The 14,185-nt window shown below is 34.5% G+C and overlaps 3 protein-coding genes across 8 annotated transcripts; 2 read left to right on the forward strand and 1 right to left on the reverse strand.

Annotated features, from left to right (window-relative positions):
* Positions 1-95: 95 nt before the first annotated feature.
* On the reverse strand, positions 96-4,440 carry LOC108580191 (bone morphogenetic protein receptor type-2). Its single transcript, XM_017943894.1, has 11 exons — positions 4,320-4,440; positions 3,498-3,791; positions 3,312-3,414; positions 3,042-3,239; positions 2,728-2,964; positions 2,492-2,647; positions 2,228-2,410; positions 1,985-2,154; positions 1,512-1,908; positions 1,208-1,429; positions 96-1,126 (listed from the first exon to the last, which is right to left on the reverse strand). Exons 2-11 carry the CDS (start codon positions 3,675-3,677, stop codon positions 96-98), a joined length of 2,877 nt encoding a protein of 958 aa, XP_017799383.1. The 5' UTR covers positions 3,678-3,791; positions 4,320-4,440.
* A 573-nt stretch (positions 4,441-5,013) lies between these two features.
* LOC108579984 (PC4 and SFRS1-interacting protein) lies at positions 5,014-9,775 on the forward strand. Of its 6 annotated transcripts, none has more exons than XM_017943626.1 (12): positions 5,014-5,223; positions 5,510-5,580; positions 5,710-5,867; positions 5,956-6,110; positions 6,372-6,579; positions 6,654-6,746; positions 6,793-7,165; positions 7,229-7,403; positions 7,489-7,542; positions 7,634-7,699; positions 7,786-7,918; positions 8,978-9,775. In XM_017943626.1, exons 1-12 carry the CDS (start codon positions 5,143-5,145, stop codon positions 9,121-9,123), a joined length of 1,713 nt encoding a protein of 570 aa, XP_017799115.1. In that variant the 5' UTR covers positions 5,014-5,142; the 3' UTR covers positions 9,124-9,775. The 6 variants fall into 6 exon arrangements, with proteins under 6 accessions (XP_017799115.1, XP_017799117.1, XP_017799118.1 ...); XM_017943628.1 differs by having other exon boundaries at positions 8,993-9,775; XM_017943629.1 differs by having other exon boundaries at positions 6,817-7,165.
* A 1,493-nt stretch (positions 9,776-11,268) lies between these two features.
* LOC108579845 (putative gustatory receptor 28b) lies at positions 11,269-12,719 on the forward strand. Its single transcript, XM_017943465.1, has 4 exons — positions 11,269-12,261; positions 12,324-12,392; positions 12,459-12,548; positions 12,621-12,719. The coding sequence occupies exons 1-4, from the start codon at positions 11,269-11,271 to the stop codon at positions 12,717-12,719; spliced, it is 1,251 nt and encodes a 416-aa protein (XP_017798954.1).
* Positions 12,720-14,185: the final 1,466 nt, after the last annotated feature.

A 14,185-nucleotide genomic window follows, 5' to 3' on the forward strand; every position in this document is an offset into this window, starting at 1 on the left:
TTCTGTACATACACATATTTAAGCTGAAGTCATGCTACAGCCACGTTTATGCTTACTTCTAAAATCCTTTACAAATACAATAGTATTATAATCGATTAAAAGCAAGTAACATTTTTGGTATTAAATTTAGTCGGCGAATGTTTGTCATCATTATCACCGAGATCCATACCAAACGGTACTGAATTCCAGACAGCTTTGTCGCTTCGATCATCTTCCTCGCTTAAAATATTGCACATCATTCGGTCGTCGTAAAGAGAAAATCTAGCGGTTGAATGTCCACGACCACGAATTTTTCTTACGGAGGGTGGTAAATCACCTGGCGTTTTTATTCTCATATGCGGATCTTTTAATAGATTCACGTTAGATCCCACGTTAAAAACTTCGTTGAATTTGTCGATACTTTCTTGTCTACTGATATTCTCACTCTTTTTATTTCTTAAATTTACAAGGGGCAAGGTGGATGGTCGAACGTTAGTATTGTTATCATTATCAAACTTCTGCTTACTAATTTGTATAGCATTCTTATCATTCTTATCTAGTGTAGAGGTAAAAATAGGTGTTTTAGTAATAATACCGTTCACATATTTTCCTCCCGGAGATATCGTTACGTTTGTTTCAACAGTTTTGATCTGCACGTTCTGTTTTGATAATAAATTAGATTTAGAATCCTCGCGATCTATTTGATATTTATTGTATGGATACATTTTTTTGTTAACAAGCAACTTTTTAAAATTTGACCATCCAAAAATCTTTTTCCTAGGACTCTCTTGCGAACAAATCTCATGCACGTTCGTCTGTTTTCGTTTACCATACGACGATGTACCATCGTCCGAAATTACATTTTGAACGTATGGTATAGGTGTTGCTGGTCTTAATTGTGTCAACTGTGTTGTATGTTGACTCAAATAATCATGGGAAACAAGTCCTTGTGCTTCCGATACGATTCTGTATTGATCGTTACACGCGTGTTTCATAGATTTATCAACCAGTACATTACCGTTACATCCTAAATCTTCACACGAGTCCGATTGTAACATTAAATTTCTTTCCATACAAGGATTCCGTCCTTGATAAGGTTGAAGCGCTTGAGTATGATTATATATCGCTACTTCATTTGAATTTTTAACTAAAATGTAATCAAAAATTATGTACAAATTAAATTCGACAAATACATAAATCTGTTGCAGAATATTAACAAAGCACTTACAACTATGTTCATGAACGATGCTTTCAGACGGTGACAAAGTTACCAAGTTTTCCACAATACCACCTTCATTACTTGAACTGTCTTGTACCGTATGCGATACAAGTTGAGTGACGTGAACATTGTCGTGATGCGAAGACTCGCTATAAAGGCTGTTTGTAGTTGAAGGCACTAAAGTGCAATGGGAATTGACCATTGGACTTCCATCGGTGAAGTGCATTGTCACTGAAAGTTTATAAATTATTCTTTTTCTTTATTGTCTATCATAACTTTTTCTTATATCACTTGATGATACAATGAGATTTACCACGATGAGATTGCAACTCTGAGAGGCGCTCTTCTATACATAAAGCAGTTAACCGGGCTTCTGCATCTGCATCCCAACAATCTTCCATTGTTTCTCTAATCAAACGTACTCCCGGTCTATCTACTAAATTACCCTCTAGCAAAGGTCTTGCTTTATTACGAGAAACTAAACCTTGCATTTGTTCGAATGTTGGATGAAGACCAATTTCTTTTTCATATGGTTGTCTATAAGGTGGTACTTCTGATCCTAATACATAAATATCTGTGCATCTTGAAACTAATTCCCATATTACTAAACCCATTGCATAAACGTCTATCTGTTTTAAAGAGCTTTCGCAATCTCGTAAATTCACGGCACCTTCCAATATTTCAGGCGCCATATATCTCAAGGTACCGACCTAATTCAATTATTGGAGGTGAAATTATAAATTATTTTAAACATTCTATATTTTTCACATTAAATTACGGTCTTACATCGTTGATTGATTTTATCTCAGCGTGTTGTTCTTCTCCGTTCGAATAATATTTAGAACCAGAAATTTGAACTGCCAATCCTAAATCGCATATACAGCACGTACCATCAGCTTTGATTAATATATTTCTAGAGTTGATATCTCTGTGCGCGATGCACGGTTTGAATTTATCTGTAAGATCCATCAGTTTCTTCAAGAGTGTTCTCCTTCATATATTCTATATTTTGTCATTCGTTTTGCTTACCGCCTTTATGTACATCAGTATGTAAGTAAGCAAGTCCTTTGACCATAGAAAGACCCATTTTGCAAAATGTAATCCAATCAATTGTATGTGTTCTTAAAAAATCTGTCAGTGTACCACCTGGTGCAAAACTAAGTACCAAAAGATATTCAACACTGCCTTCCATGTTAACCCTTTCATCTACACCTAAATAAGAATAACAACTATTTCTTAATATTGTATTTCAATTAATAATAATGTATTGTTAAAAAAAAAAAAGATAGTAACCATAATAACTTAGGAGAGATGGGTGTTCCATAAAGGGAAGACAATAAGTATCTCGTTCATTTTGGAAATAATTACGATAATGAGAAGGAAATATTTTTACAGCAACATCTTGATCTCCCACACTACCTTGCCATACCGATCCGTAACGACCTTGTCCTAAAAGTATATGATGTATTACTCAGCTGAAAATACGTATCTCTAGCATATATTTATAATTTCATCAGTAAGGAACATACCTACAACTGCTGTAAGTTTCAAATGATCTACAGTATAAGTACCACTTCTTAGTGCCGTACTATCCATGAACTGATCCGTATAGGGAAGTGGTTTTCCTAATCTTGCTAACATATTAGTGTGGTACACACGGTATACCACCAAAGCTACAATACATACTAGCAGTAACATGCACAATAGTACACTTGTTATGATAAGTATCCATCTTCCAGAATCAGACTGCTCCAAATATTCAGTTGCTGCAAGATTTCACAAAAGATATTATAAAAAGACTAATAAATTAACGTAGAATACTTTTTACACCATATAAATTTACTTGGCTGATTATTTTCTGCAGGTGTGGAGCTATGTACGTTGTTCTCAGAGTATAGAATGTTAGTACTATTAATATTAAGATTACAATGATCTCCATTGCAACAACAAAATTTTGTGTTATTCAATGCTTTTGTAGAACGTGGAAGGGCAATGCATTCTGATGTTTCACATTTTTGTTCACCAGACTGTTTCCAACAACCTAAATAATCAAGTATAAAAAAGAATAACGAATATATATTATATTTTATTAAATGGCAAAAGGTATATATACCTTGAGATAAAATGATAATTTCAGTTCCATTTGCAGTCTTGTCTTCTTGCCATAATGCATGACAGAAATTAGTACATATTTCAAATTTAATATTATCATCTTTCTACAAAGAATGTAATTATTTTAATGTAATTTCTTCAATGATGAATTTATTAATATAGATACATAAATATATTGAAAACTTACTGTAATATGAGCTACATTATTGTTATGGGATAAATTTTCAGGTACATTGGGTGTATTTTGTTTTAAGGGAAAATTTTCAATACTTTTCTTTCTGCTGGCACATATTCTACTAGCACTGATAGATATTGAACTTATCCCATGAAGTAGCACGATCAATGTAATTGATACAATGGCTTTCATTGTGCCTTAGCAGGCCTCTTGAACTTAAACACTTCAAAGGAAGCGTTGGTCCTCAAGAACTGGCATCTTTGATTATACCATCATATATTGTTGCCATGTGCATAGTATGTTCATCTGTTTATTATATACAATTTAAATATACTTATTATAAAACACATCAAAAGTTTTTAAAGTATACATGATAATCATATTCTAATAGGAAAGAACAAATGAATTTATTCAAAAGTTTCTTCTTTATTTAAAAAATATAAAATTGGCATAAATATTAATAAGTAGTAAGAGATGGAGGCAGTATGGAATATTGATATGCAGAAAATTTCTATTTTATGGAAAAAGGAAATTTCATTAGTAGTGCAAATATTAGTAACTGCTATAGATTAAAATTATTCATATACCAGATTTTTACGTAAAAAATAAAAGCGGCGGTAATTACGGTAGAAAAAGGAAGTAATCGCTAGAAAATATTTCTGTACAATTATTTGAAACAGATTGAAATTTTTACACAGCTGTAAGTGCTGCACATGAAGATGTGTATAAAAAGAATCGTAATACATGCTGCAAAGAAAAATCAAGAATTACAAAGTGAAAAAGAAAACAATTTCACAGGATGCATTACAAGCAAGCTAAAAGAAATGTACTTACATTTTACGAAACAGACTGTTTGACTTTTTTAGCTGAGAATTTCGGAAAAATATGTATGATATCAACAGAAACATTGCACATATCCGTGATGTAATATTAAATTTTTCCTTTTACAATAAGTATCGTATCAACATTAATATATTTGACAGACAAACCGTACCTACTAAACTGTAATTCATTCACGTGTTCGCAAAGGCAACATAAAACGTCAGATCTGTATCATTACGAAGGCAATACATATGTTATATACTCTACTATGAAACATTTGTATTGCCACGTTATGTATCACAAAAGATATATGTGAATTAATTTATTAAACTTCCTTATTTATCTATTTCTTTCGTTGATTTAAAATGTCAGAAATAAATTTTTATTGAGACATTTGGTAATCGTTAAATAAAAGATACGTCGCTAAAGATATGCAAACAATTGGTTTATACAGCTTTATACGTGTAACAAATTACTTTCTTTCGTATGTTAATTAGTTTGAAAAGGTAATGCAAGAAATTGTTTCGAAAGAAAAATAATTTACCGATGTATCTGTCGATATTGTCGGAAGCAACCAATCAGCGATTCTTTTAAGTTTGAGAGTTTTCAATCTACGTAGTCCAGATTCGTGAATATTCGTAACTAAAGACTCATGAATTGGCGCGCAGCGTCTTATTCTGCGTGTTTTCGATATTATATCGTGCAAATGGTGGCTTTCGTGATGTTTTGTTCGATGTTTCTAAAATATTAGCCAGCCTAATTACACGTCGTGCGCAATAGATACACAGATAGCATTTGTCGCTTACTTTTGGATTTCTAAAAGCGTACCGTCGATATGGTTAAGCTTCATAAGAAATTTTTCGCGGGTGACAAGGTTTTTGCAAAAGTTCGAGGTTATCCACCATGGCCAGCAAAAGTAAGTTCAATCGTAGATTTAATCATTATCTTGTATAATTTTGACAAAATTCGCAATAATGAACATTTGAAGTACTAATAGAAGTTTCTGGAACATTTTTATTCTCTATTTTTTCATCCTTTACTTATTACTGAATCCAAAGACATGCTATTAATGCCAGTTATTATTATGATATCATCTTATCTTATACGATATCTTAATTTACCTATGCAGGTAAATAAATATAACATGTAATCTTGCAGCAAGAAATGGTGTTGTAAAATAAATATTGTTAATGTCTGTTTAGGTTGAAAAAGTTATCGATCCCAATTCAAAAAATTCAAAGTATAGTGTTTACTTCTATGGCACAGGAGAAACGTGAGTAGTAATTTTTATAATGTGTTAAAGTACATAATGTTTACAATAATTTAGGAGTCATATATTTATAATAATCTTGTGAACATAAGATTTGAAAAGGCATTAAGAATTTTAAATATCTTGCCTTAGTGCTGTGTGTAAAGTGGAAGAGCTATATACATACATAGAGAATAAAGCTAAATTTGGCAAGCCAATTAGAAGAAAGTATTTTCATGAAGGTTTAATACAATTAGAGCAAGAACTTAAAAATGACAGAAATAAAGCATCAAATCTTGCAGACCTCAAAGGTAAATACATTGTGCATTTGTTTAGTATAAAATCTGATAATGTTTCTATTTACTTATTTACGTAACTATGTTTCATATATGAACTAAGAAGCTGGCATTGGTGATGAAGCGTCAACAGAAGGTGACACTAATTTGCCAACAGCTAGTGCTGCAGACAGTGACATGGAACCAGGATCTCTTGTAGTTGATGAAGAAGAGAAAAAGAAGTCTATGAAAAGGAGAACTCTTTCTGCTACTAATCCTGTAATACATTTATATTTAAATGCATATAGGCTTATTTATACCTATATATAAGATTTCATTAGGAGTTTCTGTTCATCACTCCAATATTGTTTAAGAAAACAACTGTTGAACTAAACACTCCAATAGAAATTTAGGAATTGCCGACAAACATTTATCGAGCTTGAATAGTTTGTGCGATTATTCCTTACAAATGCATAAGAGTATTGAACAGAAAATTCATTCCATCACGTTTTATTATATTGAAAAATTTTGAAAAATTAGGATGCACCAGAAATAAAGAAGAGACGTGGAAAAGCAAAATCTTTATCTGCATCCACAAGTATTTCAATAAAACAAGAACCTGGCTTGGATTCTCAAGGAGAGGAATCACCAAAAGAAGTTGTGAGTCGTAGCGGTAGGAAAATTAAACCTAAGCGGTTTGCTGACTTTTCAAGCTCAGAAGAGACAGATATTACAACGGATAAAGCTGGTACATATAAATACTATTGTTGAAATACAGTATTCTGTGCGAATTGTTGTCGGCAAATATTTTACTTATCTTAGATCATGGAAGAGGTCGCCCTAAAGTTAAAATTGAAGATACTAGTGACCAAGCAACACCTGGTGCAATGCATAAAAAACGAGGTGTTTTGGAAAGTGAGTATCTAGGGGCGAATTGTTTACTTAAAATAAAATTATTAAGATTTAAGTGTGATGTACTTCACAGAAAAAAATAATTTAGGTGAAACACCTACATTGGAAGGTACTGTAGTGTCTAGTACCACATCTTCAGACACACCAGGAAGATTTTTATTAGCGTTAACGTTTGCCGGTGAATACGTAGGAATTAAGTTAGATATGGACAAGCCAAAATCCTTTGAAAGTGAAAGGGCTCGATCGCAGTGGGAATGGTCTACGGCCAGAAATGCCATGAAGTTAAAAGCACAATTAGAAAGTGGCGAAATTTTACCGGAACAAGTGAAAGATTGTTTGGATTTAAATGTACATGTCCCAGATGAGGAAAAACGACTGTTAGCAACAGACGGAGCACTTCATCGCAAAACAAATAAACTAAGGTAGTAAAAGTAACACTGAACTAAACAATATTATAAGATTTCAACTTTAAATATTAATTTCAGATGGCTTCGTATAGAAGCACAACTTTTACAATTGGATGCTCAAATTAAATCCAACCTCGGATTAGATCGAGCAAATCCTGATAAGTGTTTGCAAGCAATGGATGATATGCTATCACTTCCAATTGACCCTCTGATGTTGAAAAAGCATCCGCACATTGTAGAAACTGTTAAGAGGGTAAACGAATGCGAATTGTGTTAATTATTACCTGTAAGAGATTGATTTTGGCATGTATTTTAATCGAGCTTTCGATCATTTTCAGTTGCGACGATATATCGGTAACTTGGCCGATTGGAAATTAAACGAAGAAGATGAGGTATTGCTTATTTTCTTAAAGCTACAAAATATAACGTTGTTTGTAACAGTCATGTTTTCTTATATTTTTGTTTTTGAATTTTATTGTACAGGCAGTTTTCAAACAAAAAGCAGAACAAATTAGGCAAAAGGCTGAGCACATATACAACAAGTTTAAGGTAATTATGTTTAACGAGATGTAAATGTTATGATTTGTACACGTATAAAGCATATTATATGTTTTTGTTCAATGAACAACACGTAGGCTATGTTTACCATACCTGAAGGTCAATCGTTTTGGCAATCATTTTCGGACCAAGTGGTTCATTTCAAAGAGTTAACGAAGGATATGCCCGAAGAGAAAGTATTTTCTCTAATGTCTGACCCTGCTTGTCCAGGTAAATATGTCATTCGTACTTAATCTGTAACACGCTGGTTGTCACGTTGATTTCCATTGTTGAGTGAATTGAAAGTTTTATACAAATGTAAAAATTGTGCAACAGAAACGTTTACAATAGCGGGATAATCAGCGTGTTAAACAAAGCACGTAGAATACCGTTGTCTTGTGAAAGAGGACTTGCCTTTCCACGAATGTACAGTAAGGAGCAAAACTGAACACACATGAAATTTTAATTTAAATAATATTTATTCAATGTTTGTATATAGAATACAAGAGGAAAACAAAAACAAAATACATAATGTTACGTACAATGTTGTAGCTTGTTAAGAAAAATAAAACGATCGTGTTACAATCATTAATTTGGCTGGTACAAATTTTTTTCGTAGAATCAGTTTTGCACCACGTCCGATTTTCAATAAATATTTCTGTTTTTTTCCAGACTTAATATTTAGTCTATAAACCTTTAGCTTTAGTAACAGCTCGGACACGTGTCTGCATACTTAATACTACAATTTTGCAGTATTCTGATGGAATGGAATACCACTGTTCCTGCACCCTTTGCCATAAATCAATCAATGACCGTTGGAGCTTTGAGCAGACCATTCTAATGTTTTAAATGGTTGAACGCAGAGTCAATTATTTACTCTCAATTGTTTCCCACAAGTATTTTTGTAGAATGTATTTGTAGATGTACTGGTCCATTATATCATCGATTCGATCTAATGGACCTACACCGGATGGTGTAACGCACCCCCATATCATAAGCGAACCACCGCCAAATGTAATTGTTTGTTTCACACGAGGCGGTAAAAGAGGTTCATTTTTTCTTTTCCAACACCAGGAACGTCCATCCGATGAATACCGATTAATTTTGCAGTCACCTGACGAAATTTGTATCAACCGAAATAATGATTACAACACGATCGTTTTAATTTTCTTGGAAAGCCAGAACATTGTTCATAATACTACGTATTTTGTTTTCTATAGAGAAGCAACGAATAAAATACTATTTAAGTTAAAATTTGCTACACGTGTTCAGTTTTGCTACCTATTGTAGGAACGAATCTTGTAGATGCAGCCATATCAGAGGACTCACCTGCGGATGAGAGCGGTAGTCAACCAGATACAGATACACCTGTTGAAGCTAAATCAGAAGAAGTGCCTACAAGGAGCGAGACTCCAAACGAGTCAGAGGCCAAGTAACATAGTGATCTTTTGTATCAGATAATGTGGAAATCATACTTATTTTCTTTTGTACTGAAGCAGTACGCTACATGACACGAGTGTCTTAATGCTGAAAAAAAGAATTCACTTTCATACACTTGGATAAATCACCTTTGGTTAAATTCTATCATTATATTTTACTTAATGGGTCTTCTAGTAAATTTCCTCGTCATTATAACACATCTTACTTGCAATATTTGTAACTAGAAAGCCCACTATATGAATGAACAATCTTTACTCTGTTAAGAATGTTATGAAAAATTGGTTAATTATAGAACACCTAAGGTTTAGAATAGACATCATAATTATTTACTCTGTTCGACAACACGTTCTTCTTTTTATAATTACAATTCCTTCGGTGTCGTTGGGCAATACCAAAAAAAAAAAGAAAAAAAAAAGGAAAGATATATTTGCGAAGGCTATATAGGTGTCTTCGTTGTTTAACGCCACGCGTAAACTTGCCTACTTAAGTAGCAACAGATACCAATGTGTATATATATATAAAAAAAAGAAAAAAAAAAAAGAAAAAAAAAACAGAAGCGAGAAATGAAAATTGCAATAATCTTCTATGCAAAAGTCAGAGAATATGTCGTGGAGGCACAGTATGTTTTTTTTCAGTATGTTATTTCGAACTGGAATTTCAATAACGTATATATTGGAATTGACGTTTCCTTCTTTTAATTGTGTTTTCATAGCACTTTAAAGGCATAATCGGAGCGATCGAAGACATAAGGAAATGCGATTTATCATTTATTCGTCTTAATAAATGAATGTTGTTGATTATCAGCTTTCTAAGTTTTCTAAGAGATAAAGCGTGTTCGCGAAACTGCTACTATTACTGGACTGTACAAATTAGAAATATAATAATTTTTATTAAATTCCAGCTGAAGAGTATTATAAAAGACTTCATAGTAAAGTGTAAGTAATTTAAAGTTGGTAAATATTCGAATCGCTGATACGTTCTATGTAAAAAAAATTTTTACGGTCAAAAGTTGGTTGACTTGGCGTAGCTTATTCGTTGGAAAATTATTACCGAAATGTAAATTATAAATGACACTTTTATACGGGGGATAAAATTACAAATAAAACACACGCGTATTTATATTTAGTACCTTTCGTAATTAAAAGCACAATAATCACTTAACCTTTTTAATTGATTGTTTCTTCTAAGGCAGTTATGTTTAAGTTCAGCACAGTATCTAATACTAGCAAACCTAAATGTACTTTTGTAAACATTTGTCAAAGAAAAAGGCGTTGTAAAAGTGATATTGTTAATAAAAACAAATTGATGTATTCTTTTTCGACAAGCGATAGGAGGACCATTTTTACACTTGTTTATTGTTCTGTTTTACGTAAAAAACGATATATTTATTTTTTTTTTTTCACGCGAATTCAAAGAAATGCCTTTGAAGTGCGTTGAAAACGAGAGAAACAAGTAAATACTTTCTGTTCAGAGTTCTCCCATATATTTTTAGTTGATTAATACTTTTATTGTTTTCTTTCTCTAATCTTAATAATTAAGATAAGATTTATCGCGTACCCTTTTAAAGATGAATTGAACGGGTACGTTGCATGTTAAGTAACTATTAGCATGGTTATCGAAGAGACAAATGTTTCTCTTAAATGTGAAAACAAAACATAAATATTTTAAATAAAAAAAACTTACTGCAAAGTTTGCTGGCTCTTCTTAGGGCTTTTACAAATTTATCCACATTATTTCTCTCGCAGTAACGTTTACTATTATTCCTCGCGAGTAAAGAGAATTCATTCAATTAACATTGATCGTTGACGCAGTGCGAGCAATATGTGCATCGTCACTTTTATCGCATGCACGGTAATTTCATCTACGGCAAATGTGATTTAATATCTAATGTTGTTTTTCATAGCTGCGCTACTATAAAATTCACGGCACACGTCGGATTGTTGCATTCACGTTTTTATATCGATAGAAAAAAAAAAAAAAAACAGAGAAGTTGCGGCAACATTTTTCAAACGTGCAAGTAAACCGTAATCAAAGACAAACAGTACAAAGTATATTTTTTTACCGACGATCTTGCTGTTTTTTTTCATTGCAACGTGGATATCGTCGATGACACGCGTTCGTTACTTCGTGCAGGTGAAACGATGGCACGTAGTTTGCAGAGCTCTCGAAATATGTATCGAGTGACTTTGTTGCTTTTGTTTGTATTCAAATTCATCGGTCTGGCAACAGTGACCGTGAGTAGTAATCAAGGAAACTCGAAGGGAAAGTGGCGGGAAAATGCGTTACACTTCACCGGCACTAAAATCGAGATAGTTTATAATATGTTGCTCAGCTGCTTGATACTTGCGACGAATTACGTCACTGTACCAGCTCTGTACAGTGCAGACTATACCAATAAGACCAGCATAACAACGTTGATGGAAATATTTCAGGGTGTGATAGGCAGCCTTTTGATTTTCTTGACATTATTGTACTACTGTATGAATCAATCGGCTCTCGTCAGAATCGGGAATTATTTGATCGAGGCGAAGGATTCGTTACGGCGACTGCAGAAACCGATCGACGAGAAAAGGGTTTTCCGTCTTTTCTTCGTTGTCTACTTACTTAATTTCAGCTTAATCGTCTGCCTTTGGGTTACCGATGAAGCCGCTTTTCACAATGCTCCCATTGTATGGTTAGCGAACATACTACCCACAATTTTCGTAAGCATGCTTTACATACAATATTTCTCGGTGCTCACCTGCATCGACGCTGTATTTTCCAAGATAAATTCCACCATACAAGACATTCACAAATCCGGCTACGACGGCGTTCGCCCTAATATCTTGCAACATACTCGTCGCATTTGTATCAGCCCCTTAACGGTACAGCTTCTCGTTCAAGTTCGAAACCTTCACGAGCATCTCTGCGACGTTTCCGGCAAGGTTTCACAGTTTTACGCTCCTCCTATTCTGATGGCAACTTTCTTCACTTTCGTCACACTGTTGTACAACACTTATTACCTCGTCGAACCGTTCCTCAGCACCAGCGAGTACCTGGATCCCGTGATTATGATAAATACCGTGTTCTGGCTCTTAGCTCTCCTGTACCCTTTCAATTTACTAACCAACAAGATCACCAGTGTCACGAACGAGGTAAGAAATAACGTTTCCCCGGAGGTGGCTGTTTATCGAGAACTGACTGTGTCTTTTTGCAGATCGAAAGGACCGGAGGTGTTGTGCATACTTTGTTAAACTGTACGATCGATCGAGGAATGAAAACAGAGGTATAGAACTGGAAAGATGCGACTATCTTAAAGATTTTTCGTTGCTCAACGTTCCCTTCGTTCTAGCTCGAACGATTCTCCCTTCAGTTGCTACATCGAAAGATCAGATTTACAGCTAACGGATATTTAGAGTTAGACAATGCGTCTTTTCAATCGGTGAGCCAAAAGAGATCGCCGGATGTAAAATAAAATAGCCGCTGTTTTTAATATTCGTTACTTGTTTGTCAGATGCTCAGCACGGTGACGATGTATATGGTTGTTCTTATTCAGTTCGAAATTGGATCTTCGAATCCGGAAGATCTTCAGTGTAACTGTACGAAACAGTAATTAAAGAAATACAAGATAATCGAATTATCGTATAAATTGAACGTGCAACAAGAGAAAAAGGACGAATAGGAAATTTTCGTGGAAGCGGATAGGAGCTTGTTCTTGAATTCTTTCCGGAAGTATCCCGAAGCCGTAAGAGTAACGTGCGAAAGAGGAGGTACATAAATCGGTAGAAATTCGTTCTATCGATAATCAATATTGCAAACACATTTTTTTTTCTTTCATTTTTTCTTCTTCTTTTGTTTTTTTTTTCTTTTAATCAGAATTTATCAGCAATTCCGTTAAAGAGGACTAATACATCGATTGCATGCATGGCAGCGAATTATATGATTTGCGACTGATTATATACTTTGTTGCTCGCAATGAGTCTTCTGGTTCGTTCGTGTGTGTACTCGTTCCGTTGTGTACCACGGAAGTAATTGTCTAAAGTGCGAATTTTTCTCTGCGATTGACACCTTAGGAAAAAAGAAAAAAAGGATCTGCGACGGTATTCCGGTGGAAATGGTACAATAGTCCGCTATTAAAAAGGTACAATAGACACTCGCGTGAATGTTTGTAAAGAGTCGCAGCAAATGTGTCGGCGATTTTCAAAAAATATGCAAATTTAAAATATATACGTTATATTCTCTATCGGAATACCGTGCACTCGTTATTTTCTTTCTCGTCGATTGTCTACGATTGTTCGAAACAGGATATCGTTTACTCTCGCGTCCCAGTGATTCAGAGAAAAGAAATCGGAGCTTCCGTGTGGTGAAACGAGGCGCACGAACACGAATCGGCAAATCCTTCGACGAATAAGAGTGAAGATAATGTTCGTTTCTCTCTAGCTAATCACAACCACTGTTAAAATGCTATTAGCGGCAATCGTAGCCTGTTGGTGTAGAGGTGTGAAGATGTACAAGAGGGTGGTCGGTGGTGAAACGCATAGCAAGCTTATCATTTTAATACTATGCAGCGATCCAAGCAAAGTTTTACTCGACGTGGTAATGGAATGTGGCGGGGTTGGGGGCGGGATGAGATTTTGCGAAAGCTCGCATGCTGTTCCAGCCGATAACTTCTTTCCCATTGCGAGCGTGTATAGAATTGCGAATGATTTTCTTTCTTAGGTATAGAATACAGCGGGCACATTGTCCCTCTTCGTTATTATTCTACCGCATTACGTACGACACCTTCCTTGCGAAAAAACGAAGACGCACGATCGTTTGTTTCGTCGGTGTACCGGCAAATCTTTTCGCATAGATTTCGAACGGATATCGAAAGCCACGAAGGCTCATTTTCAACGGATAATAACATGATAACGTGTCTCGTTTGAAAAATATCGTATCAAATATTTTCTTCTAATCTTCTCTCACCGATGCCTCGCCGTCAGTCTGCGCGTTTGTCGGTGTAGAATCGGCGGAGAAGAAAAAAAGAATAACAATTTATCGGTGCAACGATCCGCGCAATGTTCCGCATAAAATTCTCGT

The sequence above is a fragment of the Habropoda laboriosa genome, unplaced genomic scaffold (assembly GCF_001263275.1).
Source record: "Habropoda laboriosa isolate 0110345459 unplaced genomic scaffold, ASM126327v1 scaffold2, whole genome shotgun sequence".
Taxonomy (NCBI): domain Eukaryota; kingdom Metazoa; phylum Arthropoda; class Insecta; order Hymenoptera; family Apidae; genus Habropoda; species Habropoda laboriosa.

Excerpts from the sequence above, each read along its gene's own strand:
- LOC108580191 (XM_017943894.1), bottom strand. The coding sequence starts at position 3,677 with ATGAAAGCCATTGTATCAATTACATTGATCGTGCTACTTCATGGGATA. Across the intron at positions 3,240-3,311 it reads AATTATCATTTTATCTCAAG|GTTGTTGGAAACAGTCTGGT; the intron begins GTATATATACCT and ends TTGATTATTTAG. Across the intron at positions 1,430-1,511 it reads AGAGTTGCAATCTCATCGTG|TGACAATGCACTTCACCGAT; the intron begins GTAAATCTCATT and ends ATAAACTTTCAG.
- LOC108579984 (XM_017943626.1), top strand. The coding sequence starts at position 5,143 with ATGGTTAAGCTTCATAAGAAATTTTTCGCGGGTGACAAGGTTTTTGCA. Across the intron at positions 5,224-5,509 it reads ATCCACCATGGCCAGCAAAA|GTTGAAAAAGTTATCGATCC; the intron begins GTAAGTTCAATC and ends ATGTCTGTTTAG. Across the intron at positions 6,580-6,653 it reads TATTACAACGGATAAAGCTG|ATCATGGAAGAGGTCGCCCT; the intron begins GTACATATAAAT and ends TACTTATCTTAG.
- LOC108579845 (XM_017943465.1), top strand. The coding sequence starts at position 11,269 with ATGGCACGTAGTTTGCAGAGCTCTCGAAATATGTATCGAGTGACTTTG. Across the intron at positions 12,393-12,458 it reads ATCGAGGAATGAAAACAGAG|CTCGAACGATTCTCCCTTCA; the intron begins GTATAGAACTGG and ends CCTTCGTTCTAG. Across the intron at positions 12,549-12,620 it reads ACAATGCGTCTTTTCAATCG|ATGCTCAGCACGGTGACGAT; the intron begins GTGAGCCAAAAG and ends CTTGTTTGTCAG.